This window comes from Gymnogyps californianus, chromosome 27 (assembly GCF_018139145.2).
Source record: "Gymnogyps californianus isolate 813 chromosome 27, ASM1813914v2, whole genome shotgun sequence".
Lineage (NCBI taxonomy): Eukaryota > Metazoa > Chordata > Aves > Accipitriformes > Cathartidae > Gymnogyps > Gymnogyps californianus.
Window position 1 is genome coordinate 5,788,596 of NC_059497.1, and position 22,976 is coordinate 5,811,571.

The window sequence follows — 22,976 nt, forward strand, 5'->3', positions numbered from 1 at the left end:
GATTAACCCCTGCTAACTCACCCCCAAAACCAACCCAGACCCCACCTAAAAATAACAACATGCTGTTTTCCCCCTCCTGCATCCCCCAAATCACTTGTTCAGAAGAAGGCGGGGAGGAAGAGGGAGAAGATGCGATGGGTTTTTCAACAGTTTGGTGCCTCCCACTGAAATCCCTCCGTCTCCCATTCGGGGCTCGGTTGTTTTAGAGGAGCTTTTTGCACATTAGTCATCCCTTCTCCCGAGTTGCATAACGCCACTGCTAAAAATTGCATCGTACCAGCTCCATGTCAGCTCTCATACTCAACCCTCCTTGCTCTGGTGGGGATGAGATTTTTTTGAGGGTCCACCAAGGGTTTTCCACACCGGGCAAGCAGCTCCGGTGTTTGGATGAGCTGCTTTGGGAGCCTGGTAGGGGGAAAGGAGAGGATGGGATCTCTTGGGATCTATGGCTGCGTCTGGTCCGGGGTTAATCCTCTGCTTTCAAAAGACTCAAACCCCAAAGTCTGAGTCTCTTGATCTGCTTGTTCTGCAGGAGACAGGGCAGCAGAGCTGGTTTTTCATGCCTGGCTTGTCCCCAAAGTCAGCGCGTGACCTTGGTTAAATCATTTATGATTCAGAGACCACTGGAATCATGGAGGGTGACCTTCCCTTTCACACGGGCTGGGGATATTTCAGCTCCTCCTGCTTCCAGAGGAGCCCGCTCCAAAGGGGAGGATGCACCAGAGAAGCACTGGTATGATGCCGCCGTACTCGTCCCTTCGCCCAGCTCACGGGGTTTTGGGGGGATTCATGAAGCTGCCGAGTTACCCCGACCGTTTGGTATGGGAATACGCTTTAATTACAGAAATCCAAGGAAAGCAGCTACACACGGCAAACTCAGGTGCTGCCAGCGAGGAGGGAATCACTGCCACGGCACAGGGGTCGGAAACCACTGCAGGACATCCTGGGCAGAGAAGGGATACGGCTCATCCTCATTTCTCCCTAAATCCAGAGAAATTCCAGCTCCAGCACCGGGTCTCCGTGGTGCTCAGCTCCTGCCGTCAAGCCCCAGGATCCAGCTCATGGCACCAAGTTTTTTTCGCCTCTTTTTTCTGCTTCCCTTCGACTCTCGCGGCTCTGCTCGCACGGCTGGGGCAGGGGAAGGCAGGAAGGAAAGAAGAAAAGCAAAATAAAAGGCAAGAGCTTCTTGCCGGCCCCGTGTAGGACTCGGAGGGGGGTTGTTTTGGAGGTGTGGTGACTGGCTCCTCCCGGCAGCTCCTTCAACGCAGTGGGGAGGGAAAAAAAATAAGCCAGATGAGGCATTTAATGCTTCCTCCTTGCGTAGCATCTCTTCTACTGTGGCAGCAAGGAGTTTTAGTGCAAGAGGCTCTCAGAGTTAATCCTTCTCTACACTGAGGGAAACTGAGGCACAGGGAGCCTCCTGGGAAGGAGCAGGAGGGTCCCAGCTGCGGGATCCGCCAAAATCCAGCCCGGCTCCTTCGGGGTGCAGGGACCAGCCTTGCACCAAGGGCATCCTCCCTCCGCATCATCCCCCAAGCACCAGCTCCAGTTTGGTCATGATGGAGGGGAAGGGCCTGGCTCCCAAAAAAAAAGCTCTTGGGGCTTTTTTTATTTTAAACACACCCAAGGCTAAGCTTTGCTCCCCATCCTCCGGCTGAAAGTCCCCAGGCTCCAGCCTGACAGAGCTGGACTTGCTCAGAGTAAGGAAAGAGGCCGAGAGAGCAGCGGGATGGAGTCGAGACCAGGGCTGCACCCACCAGACCAGCCCCTTTCAGCCACCCGAGACCCAGACGCCTCCGGGGAGGCAGAGCCAGGGCGACGGAGCTAGAAATGAGCCAGAAGTCAGGGGACGAAAGGTTGCGTTCGAGCTCGGGAAGACACCTGAGATCATTCAAAATCATCCCAAAAACTAATATACGTGAGGAAGAACCAGCAGTGTGTCAGGGAGTTTGGCACTCCAGCCTCATCCTCCCAAAGATTGGGGAGGACCCGGTTCAAACCCAGCTCCCATCCCCATGGGGATGCTCTGCCCCACCACCCTGCATCCATCTCAAAAGAGGATTCATCCTCCCATCCATTTAGGCAGCATTTTGTCTCAAATCTCTCATTTCCCCACTATTCAACAGCAGCAGCAGCTTTCCCACCCGCTCCCAGGGACCCACATTCCTCTCCCCACCACCTCCCAGCTCTTCGTCAGAGCATCCATATATATATTTTGCCAATCCTTTATCCCAGCCTCCACGTGCTCCCCGCACCCAGCCTGGGGCCCTACAGCCTCCAACCTCCCCGGGACCTCGGGGCTGGTTTGCCAGGCTGCCAAAGCCACCTTCAGCCCCATCCCTGAGGTTGGCCGGAGAAGCAGACACAAGCGGGGAGGGAACGAGTGTGATTTCGGCAGGAAAAGGCACAAAACAAGAGGGGAACCGCTGCTGGGCAGGGAATAGAGGTTTATTCATCTGTTGCCTCCAGAAACTTGAGGCTGTTTTTAAAAAAAAAAAAAAAAAGACCTAATATTATATGAACTAAGCCATTTCCAGCACAATGATATATAATTTTATGAGTCAACATGTTTCCACCATGTTTCCACCATTCCATGTTTTTTATGAGTCCTTGTTTCCACCACCCTTTAGCCCAAGTGCAAACCAGCCCACGGGAAGGAGGGCTCGACACCAGAGGGAATCGCACGGGTTGGCCCAATTTATTTAGGATGAATAAGGTTTCAAGGGGAAAAAAAAAACAAACCAACACCTACTCCAGGGACTGTCCCAAACACATGGACACAAGACAAGTTCAATGGAGACGTTACACGTCCTGCAAACCGGGCAGGGGGAGCACGGCGGCAGCGCTGGCCTGGAGAAGATCAGAACCCGCTTCTCAGGGATGGAGACGTCCCAGCTCGGTCTCCTCTGGGCACAGGCACCGCCACGGAGACACGGCGTCACGGGGCAGGGGGGGGAACAGAGCGACACGACACGACACAGCGGGATCCGGGCGGCGTTTTAGAGGATGGAGGGGACGGGAGAGCAGGGACGCTGCAGAGGACAGGGAGAGCTGCAGCGGGACGCGAGGGGAGCCAAGCCCACCGTGGATCCTGCCACACCATCTATGCTGCTTAGGCTTCGGGATTTTCCATAGCCTTGGTGAAGAAAACGGACAGGTTAGAGCCAAGCAGCCTCCTTCCCAAGGCTCGGAAAGCAAAGAGCACCAGGGTGAGCATCGCCCAGCCCCACACCCCAATTTAACCCCCTAAAATAATTCAGGAAGGGCTTTTTGAGGGCAATCAAGCTTCTGCAGATCCTCCAGACCTCCCCTCCCTTCCCCTCGGCTCCCCGTGCAGTCGAGCAGCGCCAGCCGAATCCAGGACTCGATTGGCATCGATGTTGGGATACCAAATCGGTCCTGGGGGGTGTTGGGTTTTGTTTCCCAAATTGCTCCGAATGAGGAATAAGTCTGGGGATTTTGTGGGCTGAAGCAAACGGGGAAAAGCAGCAGAACTAAAACGAATATGGGATTTGGAAGGAGTTATTCCCCCGGCTCTGGTTTTTAAGCCGGTTGTAGCAGCAAGCTGCTGCTGACACCTTTCTGTATGGAAAGGAGCAGGTAGATGTGCTCATTATTTTCCCTAAGAAATTGCATTAAAGAGCAAATATTTCTATTGCTTTAAGCATGGGAACCCTTCACACTCCCCCAAAGAGCCAGAAATTGCTCCAGCTTTTATTGAAAAGCAACAGCCAGAACAAATGCTCTTGCAGATCAAAAGCCACTATTCTTTCTGGAAAGAAACTAAGTAATCCACTGAAAATTGGATTTTTAGGTCCAAACAGCAGTCCTGTTCAAAGATGAGCCCCCAGATCTGCTCTCCGGATTGCTGCACCTCGCAGGGACAGCTCCGCTGCCAAAATATGGAAAATTAAGGATGCTCCCAGCCGTGATGAGCCCAACCGCCCCGCGCCGTGCCGCGCTCGCTGCGTCTTCCCCAAGAGCACCCGGGCGAGCAAATCCAGCCTCGCCTTCGCCTTCCCCGCAAGCACCAGCGAGCTCTGGAGAAGGAAAGCGCGTGCGAGCGTGCATACGCAGGGGGGGAGCGGTGGGAGGCAGCTCCCTGACAGCAGAAAAACAAGGTGATGGATGGCGCCTTCGGCAGTGCAAAGCTCGGAAACCGTCCCCGCATCTCCCCTGGGGAGTTAATGGCGCGTCTTTGGGTTCTGCTTTGATGCGAAGGCTCCGACAGCGGGTGCTGGCCCGGCCAGGCTGTTTTGGGCTTGGATCAGGGATTAACGCTCACACCGGAGCGATCACAGCATCACCCCCCCCGCACACCCCCGCCGAGGATGCTGAGACACAAGCATCGTCTGGAAAAGGCTCCAGAGCACTATCTCTTTAAATCTGATTTTTATCCCCTTTTTATACTTTTTTCCTAATCATTTCCCAACCACAGCAGCCGGCAGGGAGGCACGGGACTCTTCAACCGCTTCCCATAACTCAGCCCCCCGAGGAGACACGGCTCCTCCAGCTTCGAAGCAGAGAAAGGTCCAGGGGAGAGAGGGCCATCTGCCTAAACCTGTTGCTGACTTCAGCAAAGCTTTTCCAGTTCCCGCAGTGGAAGCAAGAGCAGAATCAGGCCCCAAAGAGAAGAGCAATTTCCTTATTTACTTTCTGGCATGAATCCACACGGCGAGCGAGGAGGGAAGCGAGCGCAGCCCTGAGCCGGGGGTGGGGAGCCCCATCCCGAGCTAGGGATGTTTCCCACCTACAGCAGCGGACGCAAAGACCCCCTGCTCCCCCCAAAACCACCCCAAAACCACTGCATCGGGCTCATCCTTCAGCAAACCTTGCTCTTTTCCCGGGAGCGCTGAGGCTCTTTGAAGAGCTCACGCATTTCCCTGCCACCCTGAGCCATGCGCGTGGGAAGCAATCGTGCCGAGATGCAACTGGTCCCGGAAAGCTTGGGGTTACCGATGGATCCAGCACCCAAACAACATCAATTTGGCAGAGAGGCGTTACGGGGTCAGGGCTTGCTGGAAGCCGCCTTGGCGACGCAAGGGCCCGCTGATGCGGTTGAGCACTTTATAGAGATGCTCTTTGCCCTCTTGCTCAGATCACTGAATAGAAAAGGATGGAAATGGGCATAGGAACAGGGCCAAAATCATGCTGCCAGTTTTGATTAAGTCTCAAGCATCACAGTTTGGGGCAGCACTTCATAAAGATGCTTGATTACCCCAGGGTCCCTCTGCAACGGAACTCCGAGGACAAACCTGCCCCGAGCCCAACACTTCATTTTCTCCATCAATTTATTCCCAAGCCATGCTCACGGGAGCACCTGGGAAGGAGCTCAGCACTCCATCCCTCAAGGCCATCGTGGTTTTCCACCAAGCTCAGGGCCAGGCACCACCACCACAGAGTCAAGCTGCAAAGCACCGGAGGGTTGTGCCCTGCTAATTGCCACCGGTGCTGTTCGTTAACGGAGCCGGTATCCCAGCAACTCGCATAGGTGCTAACTGAGGTCACCGGGATTGCTTTATAAATGGGTTTGTTGCCAAGGAGCCGTATAGAGGCATCTTATAAACAGAACGGTGGGGCAGCATGTAATCCCCAGGGGCTCTTCCCCAGGACCTGGCAATGCCGCGCTCCCCACATGCAAACGCTCGCAGCACCCGAGCACACGTGCACGCTCGCACATGCTTTGAGCCGGCAGCAGATGGGGATGGGGTAATGCAAGCAGGCAGCATTGCCCAGGAACGCCTGTGCTTGTTTAGAACGGCGGCCTGGCGCTCGTCTGCGTGTTGCATGCACTCGCACACGTGTCCCCGTGCAAACGTGGGCTTGTCCTTGCTCCCCCCCGGCCCCGAGCCAAGCATCACTGGTGGATGCTCACGTGAGCATCCCTGCGCTCGATCCCACACCGCTCGAGCCACATGCCGGTCATGGCCTTGCACTAATAGCAAGCAACAGAGTAAAAAAACAGCTGCATGATGCTCTGGGTTCTGGCAACCAAGCCAAAAATTGCCGCTTTGCCATGCCGGCGTGCCGGCAAAGGGAGGTGCTGGAAGAGCTGACCTGCCAGGAGGGTCAATCCCCTTCCCTTCATTTAACCCCGTTGCCTGTGGCTCCTCTTGAAATCCCACTCTGGTTTCAATCACTACCTTTTCCTAGACCATCATAACCAATCTCGCTGGCACGGGGGATGCTCGGCTCATCCTGCCTCCATATCCCTGCATCCAAGCAGAGGACAGGGGCTCACATCCCCAGACAGACCCATGCCAACGTGCCTGGGCCCCAGCAGGACATGTTTTGGAGACCTGCTGAGCAGGACCTGAGTGCTGAAGGGAGATAAGGGGTCCGAAGCCAACCCCAGCAGCAAGGGAGCAAGGTGACACCACTGGAAGCAGCAATAGGGACAAGAAACACATGCCACATGGCAATCCACTGCAATCCAGCTCGGTCTTCTCCAGGGCCCAGGTCCAAGGGGTGGTGGGCAGGGGTAGCTCTTCTCTTTGAGCTGCCCCAACGAGACCAACCGCCGGAATCGGGCTCGAACCATGATGGATGCCAAGATCTGCAGCATATTCCTGAACCAGCTCCATCTCCTGATTTCCACAGCTTGTACAGACATCAGTACCTGTCCCAGGATCTGACAGATGGCCATCAGCAAGTCGGGCTCAGAACCAAGCTCATCTCAATTTGCAGAGCTGCCAACATCCCAGTACCAGAACAAACAGCCTCAGCAGGAGATAAATCAGGACCGGGGGAAGAGGCGCCTCTGCGGCTCCCAATGGCTTTCGGCTGGAGTGCAGGAGGCTGCTTTGCTCCTCTGATCATCTCTGGTCACCACTAACCCTGACCACACTGGAGTATTTCACCAGGGAAGACGTCAACCCTGACCTCCCGGGACAGCATCCCACTGATCCATCCCCAACAGCCCAAGCAGGACGCAGATATGAGGTTCCCTCTTCCCAAAAGGTCTTGCGCATTACTCAAGCCCCTCTGGACACCGGATCCACCTTTCTCCAGGTACAAGACCATTTCAGCAAGGTGGGGGTAAGTGACCCACGTACACATCTATTTTTAATTGTAAAAAGCACTCTGACGTTTGCAGGAAAGACACCAGAACAAACCAAGAAAGACCACCAAAGAGCCCTTTCGAATAGCTGTTGCTGCCACCATGCAAGGAGAAAAACCTCCTGGTCTCCTGCAACCAGGAGCCCAGTGAAAGCAGCACTGGATCCTCAGCTCTTAGATCTACTCTGGTTCTCCTGGCTTCAGTGGGACCAAGCTCAAATGCTTCAGTTGAAGAGATGCCTGACTTGAGCATCTTGTAAGGATGAAGATCAGCACTGGCTTTCATCCCTCTCCTTCATCCCTTCCAGTTCCGCATCCCCCCAAGTCCGGAGCAGGACTAGAGCCCCCTCACCTCTTCGCATTAGCAGGCATTAAGAAAAGAGACCAACTTCACAGAAAAAAAGCACTTCCAGGAAAAAAACATAAGGCATTTCAAGCAAATATCTGTATAGTACCCTTCTGCCCAAAGATGAGCAAAGCTCTTCACTTGTTTCCTCTTTCTAAGGGATGAGGTTGAGCACGAATGCCAAAGGGAATCCTTGATTTCTCAGGAGGAAGCAACCAATTTGCTTCTACTAATGTAATAAATGTGATTGCCCCCAAACACCTCCCTATGTCCCAAGCCCATCCAGTCTTTACCATCCCAAGCAGTGCTACAGCAACAAACTCTTGAGGGCCTCCAAAGCACCAACACCAGGAGCCAGCAGGTCTTGGTGTGCAGCTCAGAGATGTGGAACACAATCTTTTCTCCTGCCTGGTCCCAGCTCACATGCACCGTTGCCTGTGAGTAACTGGCATTAGATGGTACCAAGGAGGTAGAAGTAGGTCAGCTCTGCAGCTACATCATCCCACACCACCCTGGACACACAAGAAAAACTGCAGAACTAAAAACCTGAGCCACGTCCTAAGAATTATCCCAGCAATTGAGGGTGCAGCTGGATTTTGTGGCTCAAGGTAGGCACTGGATTGGATTTACCCTCCCAGGGGCTGGGGTGCTGGGAGATGGGCACAGGGCACGCTCGCTGGTGGAGCAGAGAAGGCTGGAGGACGGTGCGAGGGGAGCAGGCTGAAGAGGACTGTTGTTTTGTCATGGGAAGAAGAGTTTTGTGTTTTCCTGACTCGTCTCCCCCACAGTTTCCCATAGAAAACCTCAACACTTAGCAAAGCTCACTTTCCAAACCCAGAGGAGACAGCCTTTCTGGCAGCCCCGTGCTTTTGGCAAGGCAGCACTTGACACATCGCGGCTCCCCACGCTCGAACCCACCAAAAGACATCAGAGGGGGAGAGGAAAGGAAAAGCCTGTGCATTTTTTTCCCTACGGAAAACCTTTTGACCACCTTCAGTCACAGCCTCACCACATCCCCAGGAGAGATGTCCCCCCTCACACCACCCTGAGACGGGTGATTGAAACCCAGGGAGAAAAGCTGGAGGGACAGGAGGAGCTGGAGCACTGGGGAGCAAAGGGACAGACCTGTCCCCAAAGAGGGCAGGGCAGCCGGCATGGGGTCACAGACCCCAAATGGTGGCAATCAGGGGAGGAGAACTTGGGGGAGGAGAAAACAAAAAGGGTAGAGCGAGCACGGAGAGCCGTGGTGGACGGAGATGAAGCAGATGGAGAGGCAGGAAGACAAGTGGATTTGGGGAGCGGAGAACAATAGCCAGGCAGGCAGATGGAGATGAACCACTGTCTCGGATCGATGCAACAAACCTCCACCTCACTCCTCCATCTCACCCTCTGCAGCCCACGGGCCAGCTCACACCTCCAGCATCAGCCATACCTTTCTGGATGCCTCCATCCGCTGCACAGGAGAAGTCACCCGTGGCCAGCAGGAAGCACGTGGAGGATTTCTTGTTCTTATCCCGGGTGCTGGAGCGCCGCATGGGCCGCTTCTCCTCGTCAGTCGGCGACAGCGGCTGCTCCTCGTCTGACATCACCACGTTGGCCTCACCGTTCTGCTTAGAGTCTGCAAGAAGGCGGCAGGGACCCATCAGCAGTCGATAAACCCACAGGACGAGGTGCTTGGGGTGGCCAGAAGGGTTTGCTTAGACCACGCAAGGAAGCACAAGACCAGATTGCAGATGGCCCAGAGCAACACCCACAAATTCAGGTCCTGATCCCAACCTGGACATGCTAACTTAGAGTGACCAGGGGAGCAGGACCATGCCAGATTTTAATCCCAAGCAGCAAACAGCAGCTCTTACTCCTGCTGAGGGTTATATACCCTGCGTGAACCAAGCAGGGTTTGCCAGGGAAGAAACACCCCTGGTCTTTGAGATCCACCCACCTAATTGGTGGGAATTAGCTCTCCAAGCTTCACACCGCTGAGATACGGGCTGCTCAGGTTGGTGGTGAAGTGCTAATTTATGTCATCTGACCCTGGGGTTCGTTAGCTGAGAGGATGCTATGCCAGGCGAGGGTCTGGCCTGAGCTCCTGGAGCAGCGTTGGGGTGAAGGGATGGGGTTGACCTGCTCCTCCAGAGCAGGACAGCTATTCTCACTGCTCCCCACTGCCAGGGCTCCTGGGGCAGACGGGATGTGTAGGCACATGGAAAAGGGAGATTTATAAAAGAAAACACGTATCTGGGGCATTTGGAGCTCCCTGTGTCCCCACGGGTGAAGGGCCATCGCTGTTAAACACATGTGGCCAGATGTGCAGCTGCTCAGGGCTGACCTCAGCGAATGCCACGTCGGTGCAAGACACAATCCCACCGTGGTCCCTCCTGTTTCCACACTGCAAAGCCGGCTGCTCCGGAGGTGCCGCTGGCAGCAAACCAAGACGAAAAGGGCAAAGCAGCCTCCGTGGCCAGCAATGACACTGCGGCAGGGCCCTCGCAGCCCCCCGATCTTAGCCCAAGCGATGCTGCTCACCAACAACTGCCCACAGCTGGGGCCGTGCCCTCTCCTGACCTGAAGGAAAGACTGGCCAAACCCCAAACTCCAGCTCAGTGCACGAGACCAAATAATAAATGTACAGGGGCTGATTTTGCTCCTGCCTGAGCACAGGATTTTGAGCGGCATTGACCTTGCCGTGCCGGGATGCTACATCTACTAGAAGATGAATGGGGAGGTGGGGTCAAGCCCCAGGGAATATCCATGGATTTATCCATTTTGGTGAAGCTTGCCCTGATTTATGGGGGGAGGAAGCAAAAGAAAATCTACGCCAAGGGCGTTACCAGGCTAAGATGGGAACTGGGCAAATGATTTTACCTCTGTCAGCATGAGGAAGAGGTGGGCTAGGTAGGGACACCTTGAATCACACCACGGTGACTTGATCTATGCCATTAGGAGAGCAGGATATGGCCTTTCCCTCCCTGCCCGGAGCGGGGATCTTGATCTGCAGCATCCTGGTCCACCAATACGACACCCAATACCCCGACACCCGAGGGCCCCAGTCCTTTCTGCACCAAGTTCTCACCAACTCAAGAGCTGGGGGCCGCGTCCCGCAGCAGGGCAGTCCCCAGGGACTCTGAGACACAGGGGACCAAAAAAGCTGCCTTGGGAGCTCCCGGAGGTCTCCCCCTCCCTCTGCCCCACCTTTGGGGTCTCACCTGACCGTTTCCGCTCAGCCGCCCCCTCCTCTACCGCCAACGGGCAAGTGTCACTCTGGGTGCTGTTCCGGGGGGAGTTCTCCTCAGATTTGCAGTAGGTAGGGGAGTCCAGCGGAGCCGGACGGGGTATATGCTTTTTCTTCTTCTTTGGCAGCTTCTGCTTGGCCATGGCCAATGAATAGTACATCCCAAAGTTATTGACAATGACGGGCACGGGCATGGCGATGGTGAGCACCCCAGCCAACGCGCAGAGAGCCCCCACCACCATGCCCGACCAGGTCTTGGGGTACATGTCGCCGTAGCCCAGGGTCGTCATAGTGACCACAGCCCACCAGAACCCGATGGGGATGTTCTTAAAGTGAGTGTGGTCACTCCCACGGGGGTCGGACGTCTTGGCTCCGATCCGCTCGGCGTAGTAGATCATAGTGGCGAAAATCAAGACCCCCAAGGCGAGGAAGATGATGAGGAGCAGGAATTCGTTGGTGCTGGCCCGGAGCGTGTGGCCCAGCACCCGGAGACCCACAAAGTGCCGTGTCAGCTTGAAGATCCGGAGGATCCGGACGAAACGGACCACCCGTAGGAAGCCCAGTACGTCCCGGGCAGCTTTAGAGGACAGGCCACTGAGACCTACCTCCAGGTAGAAGGGCAAGATGGCCACAAAGTCAATGATGTTGAGCAGGTTTTTAATGAAGAGAAGCTTATCTGGACAGCAGATGATGCGAACCAGGAACTCGAGGGTGAACCACAGGACGCAGACCCCTTCGATGTAGGTAAGGATGGGCTCCGTCTCCACTTTATGCGTCAGCAGGATCGTCGTGGTGTTGCCAACCACGAGGGTCTCCGTCACGTTGACGTCGATGTTGAAGGCCTCGTGCGTCTCCAGGCAGAAGGTTGTGATGGAGACCAGGATGAAGAAAAGCGAGGCAAAAGCAACTACCTGCAAGAGGAAAAATTGCACGGGCCATTACTGATTTGGGTCAACTCCTCCTGATTAGTTGATTTGGGTCAACCTCTCTTCTTTGGAGGAGAGCAGCAATTTTATGAACTACCGTGACAAGAACTTTGGGGCAGTCGGAGACACACTTCTGGTGTCACCTGCCTTTGGTACATCTCTTCTAATCCCTGCCAGTGAATAGCAATAGCAGGGACAGGAGAAGTCCTCATTCAATAAAAATGAGTGCAAGAGGCTCAAAACACGCCAGGAGCTATGCTGCTGCCACCCACTTCTCCAAGACCAAGGATGGAGAACGGAGAGGGTTCCCTGGACCTGTCCCACGAGTTGACAGCAAACCTCAGTGGCTGGGGCCATCAGTCCAGAACCTTTCTCCAAGTGCTACGATATGTACAGGGGAAGGTGTGCTGGGCTCCAGCTGTAGCTGAAGATGTGCCAGAAATGACAGTGATGGGGATGAAGGGAGACCTGCAACAGCCTGGGTTTGGAGCAAGCCTCCACTGGGAACACAGACGAAGAGGGAACTTTGAGAGGACTAAGTCAAACAGAGCTTTCCCCCACATTCATCCCAACCCCCCCAGATGAGATGTTTGCACCATTCACGACTGTGAGGTTTGGGGTCTGGATGTATCAGAGATGTCCTTTTGCCCCCTCCCTGCTCCCTAGGGGTCAGTGGTGGACGATGAGCCCACAAATGGTCCCAGGATTGAGAAGGCAGGACGAGGAGGAGAGCAGCAGGCAGAGCTCAGCATCCCGCTGATGCCTGGACCTGGTGCCACCCAGATGCTCCCATTCCTCCCCTTCTGCCCGACCAGCGAGACCTTCGTCCTCCCTGCGCCGCCTCCTCCCCGCAGCACGCTGCCGCTTCGCCTCAGATGTGAGCGAGGAGGGGCCGGCAGCACGCGGTGGAAATCGCGGGCTGTGTCAGAAAGAAACCACTTTGTCGTTCCCCCCCCCCCCCGCCGCCATCAATCCCGCTCAGCTCTCCTCCCCGACAGGATGAGCTCATGATGAGTCCATTACGCAGAGTATCTGTTTCCAAGAGCCCCCGAAAAAAAAAAAAGCCTCCGAGCAGAAAAGCTCTTCTTCTACCTTCTTCCAGCACAAAAGCACAGCGGGTTTGGCTTCCTGGGAGCAGATCCTGCTACAGCAGCCTTTGCTACTAACACACCCTGCCAGCACCGAGCAGGATGCGACCTTTTGCTGTTGAACGCACCCGACCGGCTCTGTTCAGCAGGCAGCCGCACCGCGAGCCTGCTCGAGACGACAGCCCGGGTCCTCGGCTGGAGTGAATCAGCAGCAGAGACAGCCTGAGTCACGCTTGAGAAAAACCCGGCCCCGGACACCGGCGGTAACGTGCCAGCAGCCCTGAGCCTGCCGAGAGCATCCTTGAGGGATGTCCCCAAGGGCAAACGCGTGTGGGTCCAGCACAGAGAGCGTCAGCTCTCCAAAAGTTAGGTGTGAAGTTTAAGCCAGGCTCCAACTGATGGAGAAACCTCTGGAAGATGATTCTGTCCCCCCCCCCCAGTTACAGACACCTGCTCGGGGACGGGCTGAGACGCTCCATACCCCTCAGATCAGACCACTCTGGACCACGCGCCGTGATGTGGCTCCGCTGGTGGCAGCTCCGAAGGCAGCCCTCGCCCATCAGCCAGGCGCAATTCGGGAAGCAAACCCAACAAAAAAGTGGGATCTTAAAGCAAGGCCAGTTTAACCGGACAAGCGTGTCTACACGGCAGTGGCATGGCCAAAATAATCCGCTTTTCAGCTGAGGGCTGAGTAGCGTTCCTGAGTTTCCCTGCACGGGGAATCTCAGGAAAACTTGAAGAGTAAAAATTTAGACTCAAAGCAATGTAGGAAGAAAAAAATTACCAAGGAAGAGAGCGAGACCTTGCAAACACTCAGGCAATGAAGCAACCCTGCTGTATGAGCCGTGTAGGTGAGATCTGATTTAGCCCCAGGAGCAAAAGCAACCTCTAAAAATAGGAGAGTCAGGTTCACAGCCGGTGCCAACCATCGTCCCCTCCCAAAGTCAATAGTGCTGCTCCAGTTTTGTGTCAGCTGAAGACCTGACCTGAGATGTCTTATCTCAGCTTTGGCCTCTGCTCCAATCTCAGTTTTTTTTCCAAAACTGTCTTTAAAATAAAATAAAATCTATGTATATACCCAGTAGCCACCAATACAGCACCAGAAGTCCCACCAAACAAGTCCTCCAGAACCTGCCGATGATCCACACGATCTCAACGTGCGCTCGACAGCTTGAGATGGGTGTTCCCAAAAAAACCATGACCCTACAGGGGGTCACTAGCCTGGAAGTCCCAATGGAAGTGAGGTCAGGACCCCACAAGTCGGGCTGAAAAGGGAAAATTAACGAGGAGCTACAAGTAAGCGGAGTTTGGAAGTAGAGGTAAAATCACAACCAGGGCAGTTTCCCACGGGGAGAAAAAGAGTTTTACACTCCAGCTGGGACAGCAGCTACACTAGGGACCAAATTTTCACTGAGACGGGACTAGACACAGGAGCCAAGATCCCATGGGCATCGATGCTACGAGGAAAAGACGCTAAAAAACTTGAGGGAGAATTTCTAACCGAACGCTCACACAGCTGCCAGCTCAGGAGGCGCCGGGAGAGAGAAGTGCTGGAAGGAGGGAAAGATGGAAATAGCCAGGAGCCAACTGAGTCAGGGCCCGAGGGGCTGCTCCGCGGGCGAGGAGGAGCGAGGACCGGAGAAATTCAGCCCTCGAGACTCTTAGTCACTGCTGTCGCACGATCGAGGGAGAGGGTTTACACACACAACCTGGGACCGCTCTCCTCGCTGCTGCCAAGGTTTGGCAAGACACGCCGGACCGGCTGCTCCGGAGCATCCCCAGGCCAAACGCCGTGGCCGGCAGCACCCCTTTTGCTCTGAAAAGGAAGGGGGAGACTCCGAAACGGGGCAGTATTAAAGAAATCCCACTTCAGCCACCCCAAAACGCCAAGGCAGCAGCATGAACGTTGCACCAGCAGAGATGCTCATGAGTCCCGGAGCATCCTAGTGCTGGACGGTGACTCCGAACCAGTAACGGTTCCCTGCATTAACTGGGTGCACTGGGCAGGTGGCGCTCAGTTGGGTTGGTTGCACTGCTCCGTGCCTCAGTTTCCCCTTCTGCCAAAGCAGTTCTCCTAAGCCACTGCAAAACTGTACTGATATTTTATAGTGGAAAATATGACCTAGAAGAGCTTGTGAGCGTTACCACGGGAAGGTGACCATCCCCGTGGCAGGGCTAAGCTGAGCCTTTATCTTAGAGCAGTAAGAAGGAAGCGAGGAGCTCCCAGTGCAGACTGATCCCACTCCAACCCCAGGCAGGGCTCACATCACAGCCATCTCTGCTCCCTCCAACACACTCCTCCTGCTAAAGCAAATGCCTTTCCGAGAGCAGCTCAGCACACGGGAAAAGCAGAACCAAATAATAACGTGAAAAATTTGAGCTGAATTATTGCGCTTGGGTTTTTTGGGGGTTTTTTTTTTGTTTTTTTATTTGGAGCTTTGCACCACTCAGAGCATCTCTCAGAGGCGACGAGCCCTCAGAGATGGGCAAAGGATCGGGTACCCCTTTTAAAAGAGAGTAAAGCTCTTGCTGCCCAAGCATCATCTGCGTGTGTGTGTGTGTTGCTCTTACGTTAGCTGCAAAAACACCGCCTTGACAAACTGACCCCCCTGCCCCGCGCACTGCTGGTGGGTGTGAAATGCCGGCAGGATTTCTTACCATTGATGGTTTTTTTACACCTCTAAATGCATCCAGAATTCATTTAGATCCCAAATGCCTATATGGGCGTGTGTGTGTGTGTGCGGCAGATTGATATGCTGGGCGTGACAGGGGACACACGCGTGGGGATGGGACTGGAGGGGTATGGGTGGGTGTCTGGGGGTCGGTGGGCAGCGCTTTGGGGGTGATCTAAGAGTAGCTGGGAGAGGAGACACGTGCACAGAATAGTGCCCGAGCCTGGCTGGGAGCCCAAAGATGCGCCTGGCTATGGGGGATACGTCCCAGGCGCATCAGTATCTGTGGGTAGGGATCGTCTGCGTGTGCAAGGGGGGTTGCGGGGGGACGTTTGTGCGTGAATGAGCTCGTGTGTGTGTGTACACGGTGTACCAGGTCCCCAGGGACGTGCGTGGATGAAGGGGGTTGGGAGGTGCGTGCGTGCGTGTGTGTGTGTGTGTGTGTGTGTGAACCGTGGCTGAGAGCCTGCACTCGCACGTGCTGATGGGGACCGTATGCTGCGCGTGGGCAGCATCAACGCAGCGACGGTGGGGGACAGGGGTGCGGAGACGAGGGTGCTCGCAGGGTGCAGGGAGGGGTGTTTGTGCAGAGGCATGGGGTGTCCTTTGGGGCTGCTGCTGCTGCAGAAGAGGAGCACGAGCTCCTTGGGGACAACCATGAGGATCCCACTTGCTTCAGGAGCAGATTTGGGTGCCAGCAGGCACCAGCCCTGTCCCCCCACTCCACACCTGGGCCATTAAACACAGGTTTTGGCGTGGGCATGCACACAAAGAGAGGAACCCAAGCAATCCTGCCTGTCCTAGCGCATCCTGAAACTCTACCAGGACTCAGCCCCGCCACGGACTCTCCCTGACAATCCCTCATCTCCGTGTGCCCAGGAGGTGCCCAGGCAGCACCCGAGGGTGCGAAGGGGGCAGGGAGCGGGCTTGCCCCCACTTTCAGCCCAGCTCCCCCAGATGCAATGCATTGGGAGGGGACAGGGAGATGATGGAAGAGACTTCCCATAGGATGGGAGATGGCCAATGTGCCCCACGGTAGGAGGGGATGGCTACAGGGGGGCCCCCGTAACCCACTAGGAGAGTCCATCTCACCCACAGGGATGGGGAGATGAAGACACAACCCCAGCACGGCCCCATCCCACCTCCCCACTGGTGCATTTCGGGAGCTTACCCTTGCCGCCTTGGACGAGTAGGGATCCTCAAAGAGTGCCCACATCCTGGGCTGCCAGTTCCGACAGCAGCCACCCCCTCCGGCAGCCCCCGCTGCCCCTGGAGGCCTGTCATCCATGCCCAGGCGTTGAAGGGCCATCTCCCTACCCCCTTCCTCTTCAGGCTCCTCTCCACCAGCCCCTCCACCGGGCTCAGGACTCTCGAAGATGTCCAGGGCCTCTTCGGCATCGCGATGCTGGCGGTAGGTCATCCAGCAACAGGGCTCCACGTCCGTCTCATCGATGCCCCAGTAGGTCAGCTCCTCCTCGAAGAGGGGTCCGCAGATGTCCGCGGGGCAGTGCAGCTTGCCGGTACGGTAGTAGTTGAGCACGTAGGAGAAGATGCCGGGGTGACGGTCGAAGAAGAACTCATTGCTTTTACCATCAAAGTCAAAGTTGCTCTGGGCATCGGGGTCGGCGAGCCAGGCCAGGCGGGTGCCCGGCAAAGTCCGTAGGGTGCTTTTGTAGGTCTCATGCCGGGTACCACCTACATTGATGGTGATCTTGTCCGACTCTTCCCCTTTGCCCATCTCTTCCTTCAGGCATGTTTTGGAGGGTGGTTTGTTCCCAGACTTGCGTCCACGGTAGGAGGAGACACACACCGAGCTGATCATAGATTTCGGTGGATGGGAGATGCACGCTACGCGCACCCTTCCTCCGGGCGAGGAGCTGGGGGTCGGCAGAGGCGGGAGAGGGGGGCAGAGATGGGACTGGGGAGGGGAAAAGGGGGGGGCTCAGGCTTGGCTCTGGCCGCAGGGGGAGCCGGCTGGAGCCGAGCCGGACACCGCTGGCTGCTGGGGGATGGCAGGGGAGGCTGCAACCTCCACCCCCTCCAAAACCACCCCCCTAAATAAAACCGCCCTAAAGCAGGAGCCAGCTCAGCCCCGCCGGGCAGCAACAAGTGCAGGCAGGAGGGGGCCGCGGGCAGGGCTCGGGGAGGGGGGGGTCCGGCAGCCCTGGCTCCGCCGCGGGGGGGGATGCGGGCCCGGTTGGGAAGGATGCTGCCGCCGCCAAGGCCGGGGAGCGGGGGGAGGGAGAGGGGGGGGGCGAGCCCTGAGCCCCGCCGGGCTGCGTGTGTGTCGTGTCGTGTCCCGTCCCCCCCCCCCCTCCCCGGTACCTGCAGCGCCAGGCGCGGGGGGGCCCCGCCGCCCGCCCCTCCCGCTCCGGCGGCTCCGCGCTCCCTCCGCCCGCCCCGGACCGGGCTCGGGGAGGGGGGCGGCGGCCGGGGGGCACCTCCCCGGTTCCCGGCGGAGGGGGGGGGGGTGGGGGGGGGGATAGATGCGCCTTCTCCGCCTCCCCCCCCCCCCCCCAGCCGGGCCCTGCGGCGCCGGGGGGGGCCCCGCTCACGCGTGGCCGGGCCGGGGGGGGGCCCTGTTGCGCCCCGGCGGTTGCCTCCCGGCTCGGCTCGGCGCGGGGGAGGCGGCGAGGGCTGCTCCGGGGCTCGGCGGGGGAAGCGCCGCCGCCGCCGCCCGGGGCTTTTATAGGGCTGGGAGCGAGCGGCGGGGTTACGGGAGCCGGCGCCGCCCCGCCGGGGGGCCGGGGACCCCCCCCCACCCCCCCGCCCTAGCGCCCAGCCCCGCAGCCCCCCGCCGGCGCCCCCCGCCGCTGCCCTCCCTCCCAACCACGCTCCTCCATCCCCGCATCCCTCCCTCCATCCTCCCATCCCTCCATCCCCTCCACCCCCAGCCCCCCCCCCCCCCCCCAGAGGCCCCCCGCACCCCCAGGCACCGGCTCACCTCCCCGCGGGGCCCGAAGTGCAGGTGAGGCTCTCGGGGGCTGGGTGTCAGCGAGGAGTGAACCCCGGACACCCCAGCTCCGCTTCACGCCGGAGGGGAAATGCAGCCCAGAGCTGCCTGCGGATCTGGAGCCAGCTCTTGGCAGAGGCTCGAGCAGATCCCATCCCTCCCTGGCTGGCAATCCCTCGCTCACCGAGAGGTCAGGAGAGATGGACCCCGAGTGCGGGTCCGTGGCCGGTGGGGAGCTGGGTGGCTGCAGGCAGACCTGGCCCTCCTTCCCTCCCACCACCCTCCCCGAGCATCTCTCTGTCTTGTTTCAGCTCCTGCGTAAAAGATGCCCCTTCCCCGGAGCTGCACCCGCGGACGCCGAGGCTGGGACTCAGGGTACCAAACACTCCAGCCCCAGGGACCCTTCCCCTAAACCCCCCTCCTTGGGGGGACTCTTACACCCCCGGGGGGCTGGTGATGCTCAGCCCCATCTCCTGGGGCTGGGGAGGAGGTGAAGAGCTGCGATGCCCCAGGGGACAAGCCTGTCACCAAGGCGAAGACCCAAGGGACCCGGTCCTGCCAGCGCTGTTTACTCCTGCACTGGCACTGCTGGTGCTGGGGGGGCGGGGGGATGCATGCAGATGCTTTGGGGTCATAGGTGGGATCCAAGCCCAGCACAGGCCTGTTATTGGGGTGGGGGGCTAAGCCGAGGGGCCAGCACTTGGATAAGGGGGTCCTTGGTGCAGGGCAAGGGGACAGCGAGTGGGGGATGCTGCCCGACTCCAGCATCCCTCTCTGCACCTCCCTGGGCTCTGTGGAGCGTCCGTCCCCCCCCCAGGGCCCCAGGTCCCCTCCTCACCCCCTGCCCAGGTTTGTCCCCTTGGTGACACGCTCACCCCCTTACTGGGGGGTGCTGGGGGTGGCTGGGGCAAACACTCCACCCAAAAAGCCGCAAGGCATGAGAGCCGCGCTTAAAATCTTACCACCAAGAAAGCCCTGCTCCAACTGTAACTGCAACTCGACAGCTTCCAGGGCCGGATCCTGAGCGGGTGGAGGCTGGCGTAGCTCCACACCCAAACCACCCGGGGCTGCACCAGCGGGAGAGCGTGGAGCCCGAGGGAAAACCGTGCTGGAAAAATCGAGCCTTGCATCACCGGCCAGGCATCGCAGCTCAGCTCCTTATCATCGGTAATGCGAGTTTGGCCAGGAGGAAGGAATGCTGCGACCTGATGCTAATATTTTATCCGGCGACTTTCATCCCAGGGAGATCTTCGTGCACCCAAGCGCGGCCGTTCCTGGGGTGGGAGGAGGTGGCCAAGCAGACAAATGGGTTGTATCTGGGGAAGGAAGAGATCTTTTAGCCAGCAACACCCGCCCAAAGCTGTCTGCTCTCTAAATATGCCTTCAGATTTTTAATGTCCATGAAAAAAAAAGAAAAAAAAGAGAGAGAGAGAAAGAGAGAAAATAGAAAGAGCTTGATGAATAAGGGCCTTTTTGGAGCAAGAAGGAGTCACTTCTGCAGGGACCTCCTGCAAGGCTGAAGGCATCTCAGATAACATCCAGGTGAAGGATGGAATGAAGAGCAGGACCTGGAAGAACTCAAGGAGGATCAGCTCCAACCTGGAAAGCCACAGCCCTTGGGTGGGTCCAGAGGACACGGTAAGGGGTCTCTGGCTCCCTCCCACTGGTCTCTCCCCCTGACCCGGCACGGCGCCCTGAGCCCTGCCCATGCCCCGGCACATCAGACACGTCCCCAGCTTGGCACACCAAGGCCAGCAGAATGGGCCATGGGATGCTCGGAGGGCTGTGTGGCCTCAAGGAGGGGTTGGGGACATGCTGGGATCATGCAATGTCTCCATCCATGGAGGGACGGAGGAGGAAGGTGGACTGCAGCTCACTTTAGGGAGCAACAATCCTGCTTTGGAGTAGAGATGGACAACCCAACCTCTCCAGGTCCTTCCAGCCCAGGATTCTGTTAATAAAAGATACGTTGAGCTCAGCATCCCCTAGATGCTCCAAACAAGGTCTCTGCCCTCTTCCCTTCATGCTTTTGGTGGAACAGGTCCACCTCCGGTCTGTGGGTGGTGGCACCCACGGCACCGCAGGGTGCTGATGCCGCAGAGCAGCTCCCCAGGGCATGAGCCCCACGCAACCTTTCAGGACGCTCTCTTGGCGGTGGGTCTTCCCAAAGAAGCTGTCGGAAGCCGTGGGCAAGGTTCATCTCTGCTGTCTGCGTCTGCCAGGTGAAATTTTCTGCTAAAAATCGCCCGTCACCGGCTGAGCACGGATATTTGGGCTGCATAGGTTGCACGGACAGAGTTTGCAGCCCCGTCCTTCCGTGACCTCTGCCTGGAAGGGGAGCTAGCTCATCTCCCGACCCCCGTCTAGGGCCTGCACCCCAAATGTCTCCCGAGGCCGCGGGTGGCAGAGCCCCGGTGCTGCTGTCACACAGTGCCATCTTGTGGGTCCTGCAACACAGGCTGGAGCCAAGGCAAGGGGAAAAAAAAAGAAAAAACCAGGCGGCCGAGGGTGTCTCGGTCCGGCAGCAAATCTGGCTCCATCCACGGCATCGCTGATGCAATTTTGCTCCATAAAAAGCAATTTGGGAGCAGGAGGAGGCTGGGCTGGAGCGAGGACGATGGTGGTGATCGTCTGGCTTTGGAATGAGCCGGAGCGGTTCATGAGCTGGTGCTGTGCCTCGGTTTCCCTGTCAGGATAACTGTCTCTGGTTTGCTTTTCGAGGTGCTGTGGGAACCACAGCAAGATGTTGCTGCTAGCTGCTCCATCGTGTGTCTGCACCCACCGTGTGTCCATACCCTGGTCCAGAGCTGTTTTGAGATGGGACACCCAAAAACCACCCCCCAATCCAACGGCACCAGCCTTCGCCTCCCACCGGGCTCTGAAGGCTCCCTGCCTCACTGTCACGGGAAATTCAATATTTTTTTTTTAAAAGCACATATTTGGCTTAAATTTTACCTTTGGGCCCGTTTCTCTGGATCTTCTTTCTAGACCTGCGAGGGCCAAATCACCCTTTTCACTTTGTTTCATTCATCTGCCTTGCAGGGAGCCCCCAGCACCGGGACCTCTGTGTTTCTGGCCCCTCCAGACCCGTTCTCAGCCCCCGGCACTCTGCAGGGCAGATGAAGCCAAACCTTGCCCGACTCACCCGCCTGGCCCAGAGCTTTTCCACAGCAGCAGCTCACCCAGACCCGAGCGATAGCTGCAATCCCAAAGATGCAGGCAAAGCCGCTGCTTGGGGTTTTTGCAGGGTTTGCTTTTGCAGGCGGAGCGGACAGAGGGATAAACCAAAACGAAGCCCCTCCGCGCTGGGGGGTGGCCTGGGGACAAGCTGGCATGGCAGCAGCCTGCCAGCGCCTTGTCCTCAGACACGGTCCAGAGGTGGGGACACGCGTCTCCTCCCTGGGTCGGGGGTCTGAGCCTCTTTCCAAGCCCAGAGCCACCCAGCGCACACAGCAGTGGGAGCACAGGGACGGGCTGAGGCCGGCCAGCTCAGCACAGCAGTGAGCACCGCATGTGGGTACCGCAGAGCCCTAGGCATCACCCTGAGCTGGGTTCGATGGGTGCTGCACCTGTAATCCTGCATCCCCCCTCTGGGCTACTCTTTGAGGATGAGGAGGAGCTGGGAGCATCTCCATCTCTGCTCCCACAGGCCGGGGCTGTGCTGGGGTCAGAGCTGCCCTACACGTCCCGTTGTCCTGGTCATCGCCCCTGGGGGATGTTTTCCCCCCGGAGCCAGGTCCTGGACAGCCTCTGGGCAAAGATAACCCATGGGCCACCTCCTGCCCTCACCGCGGGCAGGGCTGCTCCTCCAGCCCCCGTTGCAGATGCTCGCCCCAATCCTACACCAACATCTCCAGGTGATGCCGAGGTGCTCACAAAACCTGCCCTGCTCCTACGCGGCTGTCACCGCAGGGGGGACAAGTTCAGTTCTCAGCCATGATGGTACCCTGATGGCATCCCCAGTGCTGGTGGATCTCATCTGGTCCCATCCATCCTGTTTTCTTCCCCACTTCCTCATGCTTCCCGGGGCTGAATCAGCCCTGGAGAAGCCAAACTAGCTGCAAAAGATGGGAGGGAAGGGAAGAGTCAGCCCTACTCTCCACCAAGCCTGCTACTGAGCTAATACCCAGCAGCTGAAGTCATCTGGGGCTGCTGGAAATCTCTGGTCCTTCTCCAGGGAGGGTCTCCAGACTCCCAGTACCCCCAGTGCTGGCCTCCAGACTCCCAGTACCCCCAGTGCTTGGGATAAGCCACCAGCAATGTTAACAGGGCATTGTGCAGAGGAGCAGACGCTGCATCTTACCAGTCCGTGTGCCCCGTCAAGCCAATGTGTACTGGTTGAACTGGTCCAGGATGGAAGATCACCTCCACGATGCTCCTGAAGCACCTGCGGGCACCCGTGCCCTGAGCGAGCCCCTTGCAGGGGCTGATGCTGGATGGAGGAAGGGAATAAGAGGATGAGGGGAGACAGAAGGACGATAGTGGCGACGGGGCAGGACAGGGAAGGACAGAGACATCGATACCCACGGGTGCCGACAGCCCCGATGCCCATTGCTTTAGCCCTCTGCAACCCCAAACCTCAGAGAGACCCCAAAGCCCACCCCAAGAAAGGAAACAGAGGCAGAGAAGAGACTTGATGAGAAGAGATTTGGTAAGAAGAGACTTTTAATCGGACTCCATTACAGCTGTTACAGGGTTTCTCT

At 57.5% G+C, this 22,976-nt stretch overlaps 1 protein-coding gene across 3 annotated transcripts; it reads right to left on the reverse strand.

The window, feature by feature from the left end:
- Positions 1–2,999: 2,999 nt before the first annotated feature.
- Positions 3,000–17,157, reverse strand: KCNC4 (potassium voltage-gated channel subfamily C member 4). 3 transcript variants are annotated; one of them, XM_050911453.1, is made up of 5 exons: positions 16,492–17,142; positions 10,614–11,545; positions 9,943–9,979; positions 8,838–8,979; positions 3,000–3,136 (listed from the first exon to the last, which is right to left on the reverse strand). In XM_050911453.1, the coding sequence occupies exons 1-5, from the start codon at positions 17,140–17,142 to the stop codon at positions 3,000–3,002; spliced, it is 1,899 nt and encodes a 632-aa protein (XP_050767410.1). The 3 variants fall into 3 exon arrangements, with proteins under 3 accessions (XP_050767410.1, XP_050767409.1, XP_050767411.1); XM_050911452.1 differs by lacking the exon at positions 9,943–9,979 and having other exon boundaries at positions 8,838–9,023; positions 10,609–11,545; positions 16,492–17,157; XM_050911454.1 differs by lacking the exons at positions 8,838–8,979; positions 9,943–9,979 and having other exon boundaries at positions 10,609–11,545.
- Between the last annotated feature and the right edge of the window lie 5,819 nt (positions 17,158–22,976).